The 20,232-nt window shown below is 36.7% G+C and overlaps 1 protein-coding gene across 2 annotated transcripts in view; it reads left to right on the forward strand.

The window, feature by feature from the left end:
- PSME4 (proteasome activator subunit 4) overlaps positions 1-17,199 on the forward strand; it is an 84,729-nt gene extending 67,530 nt beyond the window's left edge. For both annotated transcript variants that reach the window (XM_044772438.2, XM_014842992.3), the window contains exons 37-47: positions 419-523; positions 1,085-1,176; positions 2,159-2,290; positions 2,648-2,856; positions 4,894-4,979; positions 8,063-8,191; positions 9,111-9,266; positions 12,623-12,785; positions 14,166-14,299; positions 15,004-15,142; positions 15,689-17,199. In XM_044772438.2, coding sequence (XP_044628373.2) covers positions 419-523; positions 1,085-1,176; positions 2,159-2,290; positions 2,648-2,856; positions 4,894-4,979; positions 8,063-8,191; positions 9,111-9,266; positions 12,623-12,785; positions 14,166-14,299; positions 15,004-15,138 — 1,341 coding nt within the window. In that variant the 3' untranslated portion in view covers positions 15,139-15,142; positions 15,689-17,199. The remainder of the gene's footprint in view (positions 1-418; positions 524-1,084; positions 1,177-2,158; positions 2,291-2,647; positions 2,857-4,893; positions 4,980-8,062; positions 8,192-9,110; positions 9,267-12,622; positions 12,786-14,165; positions 14,300-15,003; positions 15,143-15,688) is intronic.
- Positions 17,200-20,232: the final 3,033 nt, after the last annotated feature.

Here is a 20,232-nt window from a genome sequence, read left to right on the forward strand (position 1 = left end):
GCCTCGTTAAGCACTGCAAATCTTAGAAATAATTGAAGTGCTGTTTCAGCCCAGTGTACTATGTTATTCAAAATTTTTAAAAGAGAACTTTTCAGTAGTATGAGATTTTGTAAGGAACAATATAAGGTGTTTCCTCTTTTCTGAATAATTTTTCTGGAAAAAAATTCACCTATACCTGGGTATGTATGATGATGGATGTTACTTTTATACATATACATATACATATATAATATACGTATACAGTAATGCATATGTTACTGATACGGTGAAGTTACTTTTCCTGGATTATTGGAGTGTTCTAAAATATAATTTAAATGAGGTATCAGTTTGTGTATTTGTATGTGTATGTTTCCAGGAAAAGATAGGTGAAGAAAAATGTTCTGAGTACCATTAACTTTTTCCTCTGTGGTTTGAGTAGGTGGAGAAGCTTTGGGAGCTTCTGTGCCCTCTGCTTAGAACTGCGTTGTCCAACATTACAGTAGAAACTTACAACGACTGGGGGACTTGTATAGCAACATCCTGTGTAAGTCCTCCCGCTTCCTTTCGTGTCTAACTCCTCTATTCAGACAGTTTCCTTCTCCTCTCAGTACGTCTTGAATCTTGAAATTTCATTCATAGTTTTGTCATCTTGAGTAATGGAGATGGTTCTATTTAGCCTTCCAAATAAGCCTTGAATGATAACTCTAATGTGATTGTTATATTTTCTCTGCCATGGTAATGCGTTTTTAGATTGAATGACAAGTCAAATCATATAGCTGTAAATGTGACTTACATCTAGTAAAAGCCAGATGATACAAGGTTATAGTGTTATTTTTGACACTATCTATGTCCATAGCTTGTATACTTTGGTTTAAAGTCAATCCATTTAGCTAACAACAATTTTCTAACTGTTAGTCTTTCTAACGTATGTTATGATAATACATTTGGATTTGACTTACCTATGATTTTAGTTTGGATTTCTTCCTCTATACTTGTATTTATTTATAATATTTCTAAAATAACAAGATCTGATTTATTTACAGAATTGTAGGACCCATTTTAATTGTTACTTTATTTATTGTCACTTTCCTCTGTTTCAACACAGGAAAGCAGAGATCCCCGGAAACTTCATTGGCTTTTTGAGTTGCTGTTGGAATCACCACTGAGTGGTGAAGGAGGATCCTTTGTAGACGCATGGTAAATAAAAAGAAAACTTAAGAAGTTAACAAAAGATAGCATCTTTATTCTTGATGTGTAGATGCAAGTGAACTCTCTGTACTCCTAAAGGCTAGATAATGTAACTGCTTTCTTCTGGGAGATGGCATGATCAATTTTAATACAACATACGATACTAAATAGAATTATTTCTGAATTGGGAACAGTAGGAGAAATGGAGGCAACCTGAGCAATTCAAACATAAGTTAGATTCAGCTTTCTCCACTGTCACATCTTTTATACCAGGACTGCTTCTTTGCACCATGACGTTATTAACTTCTTTATCAGATCTTCTCAATTTTCACTCTTTCCCATTAGGAAAGAAGAGAGCAATCCTTTTAAGAAACAGTATACTTGGTGGAGCGTGGGGCATAAGGAGCTGGAAAAAATTAATGGATGAGAGAAGGAAATCTAGATAATCTTATTAACAACAACAACAACAACAATAATAATAATTATTGTTGTTGTTGTTGTTGTTGAGGAAGATTTGCCCTGAGCTAACATCTGTGCCAGTCTTCCTTTATTTTTTAGTATGTGAACTGCCAGCACAGCATGGCCACTAACATTGTAGTGTGGATCCCCACCCAGAAACTAAACCTGGGCTGGCTGCCAAAACAGAATGCACTAAACTTAACCCCTAGGCTATGGGGTCGGCCCTAAATCATTATTCTTTTTAATTAATGAAGAAGCTTCTGATGCTTAGAAATTAATTCAATGAGTATTCTAAAGTTAGTATTTCTTTTGATTGTATAGTAGTGGAGATGAAATGAGAATCCAGAGAAAAATGGCATAGGAAAAATAATAAAATCTTCATAAAGACGCTGTTTTGAATTGTCAGTTTTATTATTTATTAGGTGAGAAAATGAAGCAATTTTAAGTGGAATACAGACATCGTTAATCTATCTTGTCAATACGTAAAGGCAGAGGGGGGCTCTCACACAACTGTGCTGTGCTTTAATTTTAGTCGACTCTATGTGCTGCAAGGTGGCCTTGCCCAGCAAGAGTGGAGAGTGCCTGAGCTATTGCACAGACTACTGAAGTACTTGGAACCCAAACTCACCCAGGTTTACAAAAATGTCAGGGAAAGAATAGGGAGGTAGGTATAACTTTCTCCGTGGTATACCTCTTGGATTCTTTTTATTAAATTAAATATATACTGGTTGTGTTACTGTTGAGTTTCATGGTGCCCTCCTCTTCAAATTTTGTTTTATCTTGTGTTGTGAGACACTAGAAAAGAGGCTCCGAATGTAAAATAGGACAGCAGTGTGCTCACAAGCCAGAGGTGAGCAGTCACACAGCCTGGTTTTTAATACCTCAGAATTACTGGCACAGGGGCAAGAGACTCTCCAGGAATTGTCTTGGGAAAATTTACTTTGGTGGGGTCGTAACTTTTGAACTTTAGTTTTATTGATAATGTGGCATCTCTTCTTACTGTACGTATTTTATTTTACAGTGTCCTGACCTACATATTCATGATAGATGTTTCTTTGCCAAACACCGCGCCAACGGCATCCCCTCGTGTCCCTGAGTTTACTGCTAGAATTCTAGAGAAATTGAAACCCCTCATGGATGTAGATGAAGAAATTCAGAACCATGTTATGGAAGAAAATGGAATTGGTGAAGAAGATGAGCGAACTCAGGGCATTAAACTCTTAAAAACTAGTGAGTAGCTAAAATTAGTAGAAACTCACTTCAAAACAGACGTATATTTACATAGTCTGACTGGCTTTTTTCTCCTATGTTTTTTAGTATGGTAAAATGTACATAATATAAAACTTACAGTCCAGTGGCATCAAGTACATCCACGTTGGGCAACCATCGCCATCATCTATCTTCACTACTCTTTTCTTCTTACAAAACTGAAACTCTATACCTATTACACAGTATCTCCTCGTTCTCCCTTTCTGCCAGCCTCTGGCAACCACATTCTACTTTCTGTCTCTATGAATTTGCCTATTTTAGGTACCTCGTGTAAGTGGTATCATACTGTTTGTTCTTTTGTGAGTGGCCTGTTTCACTTTGTGTAGTGTTTTCAATGTTTATTTATTCCTCTGTTGATGGACGTTTAGGTTGTTTACATTGTTTTGGCTGTTGTGAGTAATACGGCTATGAGCATTGGTGTAGAAGTATCTGTTTGAGTCCCTGCTTTCGGTTCTTTTGGTAATTGAAAGTGGAATTGCTAGACCATATGGTAATTCTGTGTTTAACTTTTTGAGGAGCCACCAGGCTATTTTCCACAGTGGCTGCGCCATTTTACATTCCAGCCAGCCGTGCTAAAGGCTTTCAGTTTTCCACATCCAAGCTCATGCTTGTTTTCTGTTTTTATGACTACAGCTATCCTAATGGGTGTGAAGAAGGTATCTCGTGGTTTTGATTTGCATTTCCCTGCTGATTAGTGGTTGAACATCTTTTCATTTGCTTATTTGCAATTTTTGTATCTTCTTTGGAGAAATATCTATTCAAGTCCTTTGCCTGTTTTTGAATTAGGTTGTTTTATTGTTGAGTTGTAGTTCTCTTATAATCTGGATATCAGTCTCCTCTTGATATATGATTTGCAAATATTTTCTCCCATTCCATGGGTTGTCTTTTTCTTCTCTTGATAGTGTCCTGTACTCAAAAGTTTTTAATTTTGATGAAGTCTAATTTATCTGTTTTTTCTTTTGTTGCCTTTGCTTTTGGTGTCATATCCAAGAAATCATTGCCAAATCCAGTGTTGTAAATTTTTCCCATGTTTTTTTCCCACGAGTTTTATAGTTTTGGTTCTTACTTTATGTTTTTAATCCACTCTGAGTTAGTTTTTGTATATGGTGTAAGGTAGGGATCCAGCTTTGTTGTTTTGCTCGTGGATATCCAGTTTCCCAGCAGCACTTGTTGAAAAGTCTACCATTTCTTTATTGAATAGTCTTGGCACTCTTGTTGAAGATTAATAGGCCATGTATGTGAGTGTTTATTTCTGGGCTCTCTAGTCTATTCTGTTGGTCTATATTCCTGTCATTACCACACTGTTTTGATTACTGTAGCTTTGTGGTGAGTTTTGAGATCTTGAAGTGTGAGTCCTCCAACTTTGTTCTTTTTCAAAACTGTTTGGTTATTGGAGGTGTCCTACTGTTTTTATATCTAAAAATTCTTCAAGGATTCTAAGAATAAACAACTAACTTAGTCATCGTTTGTGCTGCTTCAGGATTATTGAAGCCTGTTTGTTCTTTTAAGATTTTATTTTTTTAAAGATTTTATTTTTCCTTCATCTCCCCAAAGCCCCCCAGTGCATAGTTGTATATTTTAGTCCTGGGTCCTTTTAGTTGCAGCATGTGGGATGCCGCCTCAGCATGGCTTGATGAGTGGTGCTAGGTCCACGCCCAGGATCTGAGCCAGCGAAACCCTGGGCTCTAGGCCACAGAGCCAGCCCCTGAAGGCTAGTTTTACTTGTGCTTGGTGTCAGGTGTTTGGTAGACTGTTAATAATTTGCCAGTTCATTCTTTGAGAGTGGCTTCAGTACCCTAGATTGGGTGACAGCCTTTATTGTGGGTCCTGTCATGCCGCTGATAGGTATCTAATTTGTTTATGGAATAACATAGACGATCTCTTTCTTAACATTGAAGAGCAATCAGAGTGGCTTTCTGACACTAGCATTACATTATTCTACTTGATGGTTTCTAACTGGATAGCAAAGATTGATTCTGTGTGCTTGTTTCCGAATAGTATTGAAATGGCTGATGGCGAGTGCAGGAAGATCCTTCTCTACAGCAGTCAAAGAACAACTTCAGCTTCTGCCTTTGTTTTTTAAGGTAAGTTTATGGCTGAAATTAAGAATGCATCCTCTTCTGACCTTCAAAAGGAATCTGTATTTATCATCTGATGGTTGATAGCTTTTCAGACTATGTATGATTTGGTTGGCTCTCTAAGAGGTACAAGAGTCACAGGAAAATCATGAGGCGATAGTGGTTTAATTTTTGTTGAAATAATCTTTTTTATGTTAGGTAAGGGTAGGATTTTGGCCGATACATGAAAAGTGTACAGACGGAACATTGTTTCGTGGATAGCCAATTTCCATAGCCCAGTTTAAGAAAATACTGGTAGCCAAAAGAAAAGCCACAATGAAATTTTTGAATATTAGCTATTTCTTACTTTTTTATTCAGTGTATAATAAATCTGAAGATCAAAATGTTGAGTGTATTATGTTTATTTTCCAGTGTTAAATGGCACTGTAGTTGGTTCTAACAAATATCTGCAGGAGGTAACTTGTCCCTGGTAATCATATAATGACACTGAAGTTTCACTTGGTGAGAGGTGTAACCTGAGGAGGTTTTAATTACTCATCTTCTCAGAGGATGAAGCTAATAAAACTAAGGTCACAGAGTGATCTATTAGTTTCCAAAATTATAGTTTGCAGTCATGCTATGGTTGTCTGTAGTTGGAAAAACAGCGTAGTCTCATTGCACATTTGGAAGGCTTGGCGCAAAACCTCACCACTACGTGACAATTGTTGGTCAGTACAGTCGTTATCATTTAAGAAGGAAGGCCTGTATTGCTCATTAGCAGATGGCATGCTAAACTTTTGATTGGCTTCAGTATACCTTGTCTTTAGGAAATTTCACAAAGATAAAAACTACTGGTAATTTTCAAAGGATTTACCTCTAAATACTTTTAAGAGTGCTGAGTAGGGCCTGATACCCATGAATACCTCTGAGATCTTACAGGATATAAAGTAGACAGTAGCTGTCTGCGTATAGGTCCTTGTTATTTTGTAGGTCGTTGGTGTAGATAGGGTTTGTCTTTAGGGCAGTAGTGCTCAAACTTTTGTCCACTGCCACATGTGCCCCAGATACAGAACGTGATTGCATGTGTCCATAAATGGATAATGGACAATGAGTGGTGGGATAGCTGGAGTCCCACCCCTTTTCTTTCACTCAAAAAAAAAAAATTCAGAAAGCAAATATATGAGAGTGGAATTTGTAGAAGGATGATTTGAATTCACTTGAAATTTATGAACAACGTAAATCATTAAAAACTTCTACTGTTCAAGTTGCTGGTGACAGGCCTAACATTTCACCTAAATATACAAATACTGAGGTTGAGAGTCTGCTTTAGGCCACAATGGTGAATGGGGTCTGGAGTAGACAGGCACCACAGCACAGATGAACAAAGTTATTTTGCAGATAGAGCAGATGTACAGAGTGAAGATAAAGAGAGGTGTCTGAAAGAAAGTTGTTGTTTGCTAAACTGTAGGAAGAGCACGGAAATACTTGGAGATGAGATCAGAAATTCTGTCTTGGACGTATCTGAGATGTTTATTAGATTTTAAATGAAGTATTATTTATTTATCCTATACCATAAAAAGCAATTTTATATCAATCCAAAAAAAGCCTTGAAATATGTATCAAAGTGAAGGTTTCATTCATTTTTGTATTCTAGTCTAAGAGTCTCCACATTGCTCAAGAGTGAGGGAAGAGGCTTTCCAACCAAGAATAGTTTACACAGCACTGCTTTTGGAGTAAATAGAGACCGAGTTTAAAATTCTGTCTGTGACAGATGCTGCTTTTTTTGTGACCTTGCACAAGCTACTGAACTTCAAAGACTGTCTCTTTGGGTGTAAAGTGTGGGATAATATCAACATCCCTCACAGAGTTGTAACAAGGGACAAATGAGATAAATGCCTGTAAAGCAGAGAGCACAGTGTAAATTATGCACCTTATTCTTTACGTTAGGAGTCTTGAACTGAATTTTAATTTGGACGGATCAAGAGCTGTAATGGTGTAGTGGTCAGGGAGAGAGGGGGGCATGTTTCGTCCTGAGTTTCAAACTTCACTAAATGCTTATCAAAACTCAGCACTGTAGAATAATGGTTTTGTCTACATCAAACTTAGAGAAAAATTTCCAGATATTGTCATAATTGGTATAAAATTATATGCTGTTGATGTCATTTCTTCAGAAAAATTATTTTTCTCAATAATTAGAGGAGAGGAAGACCCTGTAAAATATTCCTTCGCTAACTAAATGGGCAGCATTTTCTACAAGTTAACACAGTTTAATGACGGCCCCCCCCCGCCCCCCCGCCGCCTTGTTAAAAGAAAAAAGAATTTAAAAGAGGGTGAAGGGAATTTATAGCTTTTTTTTTTAACGTTTTTTTAATAGACTCTCTTAGACTTGAGAGATATACCAACCAGATGCAGTGTGATCATTTTCTTGAACTAGATTCCAAAAAGCCAATTGTAATAACACATGTATGAAATGATGGGGAAATTTGAACACTACTGAATATTTTTATTTTAACTGTGATGAATTTTTATGTATGCTGTCATGAAAAGTTTTTTTATGAAAGACTTTATCTTTTAGAGATACATAATAAAATATTTGTGGGTGAGGGGCCGGCCCCGTGGCCGATTGGTTAAGTTCACGCACTCCGCTGCAGGCGGCCCAGTGTTTTCGTTGGTTCGAATCCTGGGCGCGGACATGGCACTGCTCATCAAACCACGCTGAGGTGGCATCCCACATGCCACGACTGGAGGGACCCACAATGAAGAATATACAACTATGTACTGGGGGGCTTTGGGGAGAAAAAGGAAAAAAATAAAATCTTTAAAAAAAAAATTTATGGGTGAAATATGTCTAATATTTGCTTCAAATAATTTAATTGGGGAAGGGGAGCCATGGGGAGCAAAAAAGGAAAGGATTATGAGTTTGTCACTATTGAAGAGGTGATTGATGCATGAGGATTCATTGTATTATTCTCTGGTTTTGTATGTGTTTGAAATTTTCCAGACAAATTATTAAAAGTAGAAAAGGTGATTTCTTTTGTGTACGGATGCCTTCGTACTTATTGAGTGTTATTTTTCAATTTATGTCTTTGGTTTGTTTTATTGTTTTCCAGATTGCCCCGGTGGAAAATGACAATAGCTATGATGAACTGAAAAGAGATGCAAAGTTATGTTTATCACTGATGTCTCAGGGGTTGCTGTACCCTCATCAAGTGCCTTTGGTGCTTCAGGTGCTCAAACAAGTAAGAATGTATAAAAATATTTATATCTTTTGGTTAGAATTTTGGTTTATCATTCTAAGAATTTCACAAAGTCCCCTGCAGGGCACACAATACCTGATACTGATTTTCAATTTGAATTTTCTTTTACTATGAGAGAAGATATATATTGACCAAAGAAACAGACCTAGATTCTGTGCCTGTCTCTGCCACCAACTTCTCTGACCTTGGGCAGGTCACTAACCCCCAAATTTTCTCTGTACACAAAAAGCTAATCATTGAAGCACCTTGGACACAGAGTGCTTATGAGGGGGGAGCATGGTCATTCCCTTTTAACATTTCCCCTTTATTTTATTTATTTCCTTGTCTATGGGTAGAAGGACCTAAGTGATTGTATATTTCCTGGCTGTGTTTTTAGTATACTGTGTGCCCAGCTTTATTCAGGTCATACTATATGTGTTATGTAATATAAAAATGGGCATGTTCCCATGGTTTTCAGATTTTTAAGTTTGATTATCACTTAAAAATATTTTTGAACAACCCAAAATGTTTTGGGGTTTTTTTTGGTAGTGGAATTTAGTAGTTCTCAATCTTGTTTGCTTTCAGTACCCTACCTGCCACTATCAAAAGTAAAATAAAATAATGTGTAACCCTTCAAGGAGTTAGAGTCATTAATTATAAATAATTCCCTCTTTTAAAACTGACTTCTGTGTTCCTTTCCCTTACTGTCAACCATTCGTACATTCTGAATAACTAACTTTACCTGAAATAGCTTGTGCAACCTTTTATATAGAAGGAAATGTAAAACAAGCTTGCTCTAGTTATATCTGTGAAAGTAGAGTGATATTAGAAGATTATATTATTTGTGTGTAATTTTGCTGTCTGTCATCTCATGTTCTTGTCAGCACTGTTTTCATTGTTTCTACTTATGTCTTATTCACAGACAGCAAGGAGCAGTTCTTGGCATGCTAGATATACAGTACTGACCTACCTCCAGACCATGGTATTTTATAATCTCTTTATTTTCCTAAACAATGAAGATGCAGTTAAAGACATCAGGTGGCTGGTTATAAGTCTTTTGGAGGATGAACAGCTAGAGGTAAAATTTAAGTTATAACAAATCAAAATTTAATGAATTTAAAGAAAACCTCTTGCCTCCCCTTCGAAGAAGTATTCACACACTGATAAGATGTGTTTTATTAAAACATAAATTATTAAAAGTAACTTTAATTTTAACATAGCCCTCTATGATTAGATTTGATACTCTAATCATGATTTCTTATAGTACAAATGGAAACAAACCTTGGGCATGTTCTTGATCTGGCTTCTCTTTGCAGTCAGGCAGATGATATTTGTGAACCAAAGTTTTCTTATCTATGAAATTGCATGTGAAAATACTCTATTTATCTTACTTTTTAAAGAATTAATAGGAATGTGCATGAAGGCAGTTTCAAGAGAATGAAAATCTACACATAGATGCTATTTATCCAGTAGCCTTAAGACAAGATTGTTGTTGTTTTTTTTTAAATTTTCCTTGGTAGAGAAATTAAAGGCAACTTTTTTGAGCTATATTAATATTTTGTACAAAAAGATAAATCTATTATTTCAGATAGCCTAATGTAAAAACAGCATGTTATAATAAATATGGAATAAGATACCACTTTCTAAATTTGCCTTAGGTAAAGAAAATGTAACTGAAATTTTTATTTTATTTTATGGACTTTATGAGTTTTCCATATAGTGGAGCACTCCCAGTAATTAGAGAATTTATTTGAGAGCACTGAAATTGATTGTGTCCATAGGAAACGGGGAATGGAAATTTCTCCTCCTCTCTAATGAGCCTCTTCATTTTGTAATCTAGCTTTCTTGTGTCCAGATATTGTCCAGTCCCTAGGGTACTCACACAGTGGGAAGAACAACTCTGACAGGCCTCAGTTAAAATATTTACAGCTACCTATAAATTTTTTTAACTAAAGGATTGAAAAGGAAAGATTGAAATCTTGAAAGTCAGCAGTTCCTAACTTTAAATGTTATAGCAGTTGCATTAAAATTTACTGTTTTCTGGACCTTGTTTTAGAACTGTTTTTGTGTGTCTTTGAGGATGAGCTAACATCCGTTGCCAATCCTCTTTTTTTCACTTGAGAAAGATTAGCCCTGAGCTAACATCTGTGCCAGTCTTCCTCTACTTTGTGTGTGGGATGCCTCCACGGCCTGGCTGCTGAGTGGAGTAGGTCCACACCCGGGATCCACACCCATGAACCTAGGCTGCCAAAGTGGAGCACATGGAGCTTGGCCACAGGGCCGGGCCCCCTTATCCATTTTTATAGATTATTTTATATTTTTTTCCCCTGTGGTAGGCTTAAACATAGCTGTTAATATAACCGTAACCATGACATTTATTAAAACTACTGTATCATATTTTTAAAATGTGATACTGAATATTGGTAATAATTAGCTAACCTACTCCTGATAATATTGAAAAAAACTTTGTAATAATCTAAATGAGAACTATTATAAGAAAACTTTTAGATTTAAAGAAAAATTTTTAGAAGTGATAAGAAAAAAAACTGTGTTTATGGATAAAAAACCTAAATACTACTCACGTTACAAAATTAATTATAGACATGTGCAGACCGACCCTTGGAACAAAATATCCCAGAAGTAGACTTTGCTATTGGGAAAGAGAATAATTCAGTTGGAAGTGTTCAGGCAATTTGTTAGCAGTTTGGAGAAAAAGAAAAATCAGTTAGAACATCTCACGCTGAAATATATTCCAGATGTAAAGAAATATACTCCCCCCTTTTTTTAATTAGAGAAAGTAGGACAAATGAATTTGGATATTTATATGAACTTCAAGCAGAGATGACTTTCTAAGGCTTTAAGTTAATAGATGCGACAAATCTGACTATATTAGAAACTCATCAATCTAAATTATCAAGCTTCACACTAGAAAAAACATTGTAGCGTAAGAAAAATCATCAAGGCCTTTGGAGTAGATAGTGATGGTGATATAATATATGTATAAAGACAGTATAAGCAATCAACAGTGGAAAGTCAAAATGATCAGAGAAATGCAAACTTAAAACAATGAGATGTTTTTCACCTACTCTTAATTTACTCTCTGCCCTCAAAAAAAAATTTGTAATGATGATACCCACTGTCGGTAAGGTACAACCAATACTCGACATTAATTTTGTGTCATAGTATGTTAGCCCTGTCTCTTTGAAAAGCAACTGATAGCCACAAAATTAACAATGAAATTATTCATACAATGACATTTAATAATCTAAATTCTTAGAATCTATTCTAAGAAAGTACATTGCAATATGGGAAAATCATATAAATTAAGAATATTTTGGGGCCTGGCCCCGTGGCCAAGTGGTTTAAGTTCGCGTGCTCCACTTCAGCAGCCCAGTTTCACCAGTTCAGATCCTGGCCGCCGACATGGCACCACTCATCAGGCCATGTTGAGGCGGCGTCCCACATGCCACAGCTAGAAGGACCCGCAACTAAAATATACAGCTATGTACTGGGGGGACTTGGGGAGAAAAAGCAGAAAAAAGGAAAATATTTTGTAGCATAGTAGTGAGAAATTGAAAGCATTCTAATCAGTAGTTGAATATAAAAATAAGTCGTGATATGAAAGGAAATAATACAACCAAAGAAGAAGTAGTAAAACGCATTTAATATAATAGTGTAATGAAAGTAGCAAAAAAAAATGTTAAGTACCCCAACCTGTCACATTGAAAAATTTAAAAAAAAACTTTCTGAAGGAATAAATAGCAAAGCATTTGGGTTGTTTTTCAAATTATTATGGCCTATCCTTATGAATATTTAGTAGAAGTTTTTGTGATTTATGAGACATCTTTCTATTGCTTTTTTCCGTCTTCCCAAAACTTGAGTTTCCATTTGAATTTAAAATGGACGGGTATACACTCTTCATTTAGTACTTCTGTAAACTGTGTTTATAGACTGACAAGAGCCTGTGAAATTTATAAGAGGTAGGCTGGATATGAATGTCTACAATATATGCCATTTGTAGAAATTGGTTCTCCACTGTATCTTTATTACCAACAGAAACAACAGCAGCAGTAGTTTTAAGAGATGTAGAGACTAGGAAAAATTTATTTTAATTTCAGGCTCTGGCACCACTTTTACAGTTACAACCCTTATAAGCAGAATTGTCAGTCAGTGGGAAAATAATTTATTTATGGAAAAATTTAATTTCATACAAAGAGTTAAGCTTTACTTTCTGTAACCCTAATATAGTGGCTTTCATCCCTTTTCAGGCCACAGACCCTTTGATAAGCTGATGAAATCTCTAGTAAGAAATTGCAGAAGTGCATTTACACAATTGGCATACAGATGTCAGAGGTCCTACCCCAGATCCATCCCACTCTCCCAGCCGCCATCCTTCCACCAGGCTTTATCTAAGAGAGATGATTTTCTCTACAGGTTCGAGAAATGGCTGCTACCACCCTAAGCGGGCTATTACAGTGTAACTTCCTTACCATGGACAGTCCTATGCAGATTCATTTTGAGCAACTTTGCAAAACAAAACTACCGAAGAAAAGAAAGCGAGACCCTGGTTCCGTAGGAGATACAATTCCTTCTGCAGGTAACAGTGCTGGTAGAAAACACTTGTATCCTTTTGGGAGTTAACCAGGCTTACTCAGCAAAGACTTGTATGTGCCTGGGTCTATGCTAGGTACCGGGAATAGTTGTCCCTGCACATAGAGAAGGCAAGACCTGGAATATAAAAGCTAGAATTGAGATAGATGCAAGGGACCTGCACCCTGCTGCATGCAACTGTTACAGTGAATGAGGTCTGCACCTACCCCCTTGAAAGCGCTCTATAAAGAGAGCTATCCAGAATTATTTTGGAGGGTCTGAAATATTTCCTTTTAGAATTTATAAACTTATGTGTAGATGTGCTAAGAGAAAAAACTAAATAAAACAAGCCTTGCTTTTTTTGGAGAGGGGATTATTCAGTACTTCACTAGGCCTTTGGTGAGAGGGTGAGAAGAGCCTTACTCTACAGGAGCTTCCAGTGTAAATGAGCATAAAGATAACAGAAGAATAAGATCTGATCACTATGTTATGTTTAAAGAGAAATTTAAATGTGATTGCAAAGAAACATCTGATCTTGCCAATGCTAACTACAGTCACAAGAATATTAGAAAATATGTGGAAAGATCATTAGTAAGTAGGAAGCTTATTGAATTTACAGGAAGTTTGGAATATGAAACTCTTAAGTGCTGATTATAGTCGAGTCTTGATTATATATATAGTTATCTAATAGCAATTTCTAGTAAAATATCAATGTATGTTCTAGTTTCTTTGCTTGAGAACATTGTATTTTTTAATAATTAAGTACCAAAGTAGTTTTAGGTCTTCATTATACCAAATGGCATTGTTTACAATTCTGACTACCCCAAATTCCCTTATTCTTCAACTCCTTATCCGCCGTGTTTCATGTATACACATATAATACACTTACAAACACATACACACATTCTATCACTAAAGAGAGAATAGAGACCCTGTAGAATATAGACGCATTGCAGTTCTGTTTTGAGAAGTAGAGACATTCCTCGTACATGGCGTGTTTACCTAAGGAACTGATGCATTCTGTGGGGGGTAGTCACATCCAGAATAGTGGGGTCTGATTTTGATTGGAGATTGTTTTAGGATCAGGGATTACACTTTTGCCTGTGGTATGAATTGATCAAAAATGGCATTACTATGTTAGTTTTAGCAAATATACAACACATTTCTGACCTAGAAATAATTATGCTGTCATTGAGGGACAGCTATAGGGTATCTTTAGTGCAGCCCCAAAATCATGTTTTCGATTTGTGTGCATACAGATTCGTTTCAAATGCAGAAATTCACACATTGAAAACAACTAGCATAATCGAAAGCTAATCTATTTCACTGTAACACGTGCAATAGAGTCCTGTAAGTATTTCCATGTATATTTCTGTTTTCTTTGCAGAGTTGGTCAAGCGCCATGCTGGAGTGCTAGGACTTGGTGCATGTGTTCTTTCTAGTCCTTACGATGTTCCCACCTGGATGCCCCAGCTCCTTATGAATCTCAGTGCACATCTGAATGATCCTCAGCCTATTGAGGTAAAATTCTTCCTTGTTAGCTTCTTTCTACACATGTTCTCAGTGATGTTTTGTAAGAAACCAATTGTACTAATAATTTCCTATATACTCAGGACTTTCTGCTTTGGTAAAGCTACTACTTCTGCCTCTGCCAGGGCCACGTCTACTAATCGGTGATTATTAAAATCTAGCAGAGACCTTGCTCTCATGTATATTTGAGATTTTTTGGTAGCGGGAAATTATAGCTTCTGTCCGTCCCAGTCCAGTGGAAGTAAAGTATTGTCATTGTTGTCAGGATAGTTAAGTCCTTATCCTTCTGTTTTACTAGCATTTTATATCTAGCCAGTGTCTAACTGGGAGCTGATATTAAATAGGAAATTATGATGGTATTATTTAGTGAACACCTATGTTCCTAAATTAAACAACTCAGAAGACCAACGACTTTGTCCTTTTCCCTTTGGTAAAATAGATGTGAGTGTATACTGAAAGTGGTTTAATAATGTGGTGTAAGTTTCAGTAGCTTGTCCTAAAGTACAGCTAGTAATTCTAGAGAAGTGAGCTGGGTGGCTTTGCCAAATGAGATTGGCTTGTTGGTATTGTAGCACTCGGTGAAGCGTGAGATCTGAAGTCTCGAGTGATTGTTACTTAGCCTCAGTTATCCTAAATATAACCCTAGTTGTTGAGAGAGGTTAAAATAGAATGTCTGTGGGTTGCTTATTCTACAGATGACTGTAAAAAAGACCTTATCCAATTTCCGAAGGACTCACCATGACAACTGGCAGGAACACAAACAGCAGTTCACTGATGACCAGCTGCTTGTTCTCACTGATCTCCTTGTGTCACCATGCTATTATGCATAGAAGGGTAAGTCAGCAAGGTGCTGAGTTTAAGGAAGTCTGACATCCTCAGGCAAATGTCATTGGTTTGATGCCTGAGAAGTAGATGTTCCCAAGTTTTTTCTTTTTCTGACATTCTTAGATGTCATTGTTTAAAGATTTTTTTTTTTTAAACATAACTTTTGCTATGGCCAATGGAAGTAAGTTCCCAGAGAATTTTTCCTTCTCTGCTTCAAGTATTAAGCAGAGAATTGATGTGACTGCTTTTGGACCTTTATAAATGAGTAGGCTTAGTAGCCTAGGAATGGTTAGATAAAAGGAAAGAAATCTTATTCTTAGTTCCTTCTGAGTGTGGTCTAGGCATTTTAAGTTGCCCTCAGCACTCTAGGTTCTATACAGTTGTGAGAACATTTCATCTGGATGCTTAAGTATGTATTATCCATTCTGTATTCAAGAGGGAGGACCAGAGGCTTTCTATTGGGATAGGAAGAATAAAGAAAATTTCATTTAGGGGGCTTAATTTAGAGTTGGATGTCCTGTTGTCTAACTGAAATTTTTTTCCTCCTTGATACAGATGAGTAGTCCTCACTTCAAGCTCTTTTCATCAAAAATTCCAGATCCTCAGGTACCATCTGTGGTGGCTCTCTGCAGGTTTTAAAACTCTGCCTCTGTTGAGCTCTCATCATTTTGGTGGTTTCTGTATTTGGTCTCATTAGTCTGCATTCCACAGGTTCTCAGCTGCCATTTGATTTCCTAACTTGTCTCAAGTGTTTCCAGAATATTGATCACTTTTTCTTTGAGGCATCTGACAAAGCCATAATGTCTCAGACTAGAAATAATTACCCACTATGATCATGGCATCCAAGACCAGACAGAGTCTGGAAGCTCACTAAAAAACAGTTTACTTGGAATGGAGAGTTCCCATCTGTAATACAGGTCCTGTCATTTCATTCATCTCAAATTATTTTGAATTCTTTCCAAATGGCTGTTGGGTTTTGATGATAGTAGGGCTGTGGGCCATAAATCTGAAGCCTTGAGAGCCTTGGGTCTGGAGAGCCATGAAGAGGGAAGGAAAAGAGGGCAAGTCTTGAACCTAACCAAGGACTTGATGGATTGCTCAACCAAGACACAGAAGCGAATCTGTGTCCCTGTGCTTCCCACAGACTGGAGTTTTTGGTGCTGAATAGAAGAGCAGTTGCTGAAAAACTAGGGGTTTGGTGAATAAATTTTTGATTGTTGTGTGTGTATACAGTGTGTGATTTTGAAAATAAACAGCAACAACAATAAAAACCCTGACTGGTTGATTTTTACCTGAATTCTTTACAAACGTTGTTTGGCCCCCTTTGAAAACTGTTACACTTCACCTAATGGAAGACTGCTGTGCTTGTGAAAAATCTGTAACCTTTTTTTTTCTTTTTATTTTCTTCTCTTTTTTTTGCCTGCAGAATCGTTGAGAGACTAAGAAGTCCTGATATTTAATTGACTTGTTTAATAAATGTTATATAGATGGGAAAGACTGTATAAATTGTAGAGATAGCCTTGGCAAGACTTTGTACAGATGCAAGCTTTTACACACCATTGTGTAATTAACTTGTAAAGATTCACATGTAGCTCTTTATTATAGTGATTTTTGGCTTTTGTACCAATTCAATGCCATTTTTTGTGTTTTTAAATTATTTTCTTTTATCTTTTCATGTTACAAAAGCTGAGGCATGGGGGTTTTATTTGAGTTTATTTATCATTAGGAGGTCTCAATTTTTATGTAACTCTCATGTGAGCATCTCTAATGATGCAGATGCCACATGTTTGCCTATGACAAGTTGATAGAATGCAAGGTATCTTCTAGATTAAAGTAATTCACAGGTCGGTGAATGTCATCTTGCAGCACACCCCGTACAGTCTTCCTTAAAGGAACACTACAGTATATTTTTTAGTATCTATTTGCTGAATGACTCGATGCAGAGGTCCTGGTACAGTATTTAAGTGTCAGCATACACAGGCGTAATCCCTGTATAGAGTAGTGCCAAACTGATTATTTCAATTGTGTAACTAGTTTAAAACTGAATAAATGAATTGTTTTTAACACCCGGCTTTTGTCTTCATTAAGAGGAAAAGACAGTTCTGTAGGCAATGGATTCCTTTTGCATCCACTGATCTGGACCTGTAAATTCATACTGCCTGACCAAAGGGAATTATCTAGATCAAAGCTGTCCAGTACAGTAGCCAATAGCCACGTGTGACTATTTACACTTAAATTAAAAATTCATATCCTCAGTCTCACTGGCCACATTTCAAGTTTCCATCAGTTACTTGTGGCTGGTGGTTTACCCTATTGAGTAGCACAGATGAATAATTTCGTCATCACACCGAGTTGTTTTGGACAGCACTGATACAGATTATTGATTCTCAAATTGATGTGCCCAAGAATCACATGGGGATTTTGTTAAAATGTGATTTTTAATTCATGCTCTCAGTTTGTAATATCGATCCCTGGTCCTGAGACCACACTTTGAGTAGCGAGGCTTTACATTATATTGACCACAAGCAGCTTTTTCTAACTAGGTTGTATGGAATTATGCCTTAGCAAGTTCCTAAAGTGGGAACTTTAAAAAATGTGAGATACTGGGTACCCACTGTGTTCCTCAATCAGAATCTCTCTGGTTGGGGCTCAGGCATTGTTTAAAAGCTCCACAGTGCTTCAGTCGTGCAGCCAAGATTGAGAACGCTGGTGAAGACTCCTAAGGCCCAGTCTAGACCTAAAAACAGGGTACCTTAATCTGTGTCTCCAACATGTGCCCCATGTGATTCTGGCAGCAGGTTTAGAAGTTGCTTACTACCTTGATACCCCAAACTGGTTATACTGTGAATTATTTAATTCCTTAAATCTTCTACCAGTGGCCTCAAGAATGAAAGTAAGGAGGGAGAGAAAAGGGGTTGGATGGCTACTGTTGTCTGAGATAGTTCTTAGATCTATGTTGCATTAAAAAGAATGGAGCAGGAACAGTGTGAGGGAGGTAGTAAAAATTTGGGGGTGGAGGGTGAAAGCAGGTCAATGTTTAGAAGTCCCTGCTGATTTCAGGGCATAGAGCAGAGTCAAGGTAGGTTTCTAGGTTGGGAGAGGGGTGAGTGGTGAAAAATGAGGGGAAGAGAAAGCCTGTATCATCTTTGAGGTTGTAAGAGCTAATAAATGATCTTTAGTTTCTGAACGAATCCTTTAAAAAACAAAGACTTTGCAAATAGCATTTCAAAATGTAGGAGGAAAGTTTACCCACCTGTTTTCTTAAAAGTGTTTGACCGAATGCTTTGGTGCAAAAAAATTAGGTGATTAGTAGTGTGGACAGAAAGGACCAGTGAGGAATTTTGTTCTGCTGAAAAAATTAACTTTTTCTACATAGTTTTCATAGTTATTTTTGTGGACAAAGAACATTTGTCTTGTTCATATAATTGAGGTGTCTCCCATTGTTGAACATGGAAGTTTTCAGTTTACTACAAATTACACTGCAATGGACATTTTCATATCTTTATGATTAAAACTTTTCTTTAAGTATTTCCTTATGATAGATTTCCAAGTAGTGAGATTTTTAGGTCACGAATGTAAACATTTTAATGGCTCTAATATGTTGTTTTCCTGAAAGTGCACACAGCAGTTTGCATTGCCAGTGAGACTGTGTATTAGGATGCTGGTGTCCCTGCAAATTGATAACCTGTTCATATTTTAACATTATAGTCAGCCCTGCTTGTTTATTTGCAGATTTTCCATTTTTTGAGTACTAAGCCAATGTTCTTTCCAATTTGACTTTGCCGGCACATTTTGTAGACATAATTCTAGTAGCCTTAGCCTTGCTGATAGTACTAACTAGTTCTGGAACTTTGGTAGTTCCTGATTTCCTGATTTTTGTTTTCGTTTGGGGTTTTTTCAGTATGGGGTAATTTTCTCCCCTAAGTGTAACTCTAATGGCAGCATTCCAGCCCAAACCTATTGTAATCTCCTGTCATATGGCCAAATGCCTGGAAATGATCTGCAATTATTTATGCAGTAGCTAATTCTAGTTCATATGGAGAGGAATATCAGGAGTTAGTTTCTACTTTAAATGCTAACTCTGAAAACTGAAGGAGCCTTCTTTTTCTAAGTTGATTCTTTCTAGGGCCAAGGTCACCATTACTGACAACATAGATTAGAACTGCTACATTGCAAGTGGGTGGGGAGTGGAACATTATGAGGGAATTGGAAAATTTTCTTGAAGTTATTTCTAAACAGGATTCTGATAGCATAGTCCACTTCTGGACTGAATGTTACTTCATAAATTATCCAGCCCTTGTCTTTTGATGAAAGCGTTGGGAACTGGGAAAGATAAGTTATACGCATAAATCAAATTCTTTGGTACTTGTTGGTACCAAACTGTTCTTTTTAGACAGATAAAACTATTAGCCGACATGGAGATTTCAGTAGCAATATTCCAAGTATTTTGCTTGAATGGAATTTTCTGGTTTTCTGGCACCAGGGTGAAGAAAAGAGCATTCAAATAGCATTCTCTTTCTAAAGAGTACCCCCAAAAAGGTTAGAAAAGTGGTAAGATCCTAATTACCCAGGTTGGGACACTGAAGGAATACGAGTTTATCTGGCTTTATTTTGTACCCAGAACAGCAAACACTTTAGGAATGTTACTTCATGGCTCTGAAACTAAAATTAAACGCACTTTATGAATTCATTATTTTGGACGTGTGGACTTTAGAAGATCGAAGGTGGTAGTTTTTGGCTTGGTGTTCTTGCTTACTAGAATTAGCCTAGCTTGCATACATAGCACCATTGCTTTTCAAGATTTTTTACATTCAGCGCAGTATTAGATAATGTCCGTGAGCTCTTGGCCTCGTTATTTTATTTGCATGGGTAGTTTCATTTTACTTTGCATTTGTTTCCTAGTAGTTATTCCCCTTGCTGAGTCCCCTCAGTAAATTCATTAATATTTTCAGAGAGCTGAGAGAAGAAAAAAATGTGTGGTACTTTTATTTTACATTAAGTTAAAGTTAGTTTGATTTAAATTCTGTTACAATGACTTGACTTAACAAATTCTGTGTCTCAATGTACCAAACTGAACGATGACGCCAGTGTAATCTAGG

The sequence above is a fragment of the Equus asinus genome, chromosome 6 (genome assembly GCF_041296235.1).
Source record: "Equus asinus isolate D_3611 breed Donkey chromosome 6, EquAss-T2T_v2, whole genome shotgun sequence".
Taxonomy (NCBI): Eukaryota; Metazoa; Chordata; class Mammalia; order Perissodactyla; family Equidae; genus Equus; species Equus asinus.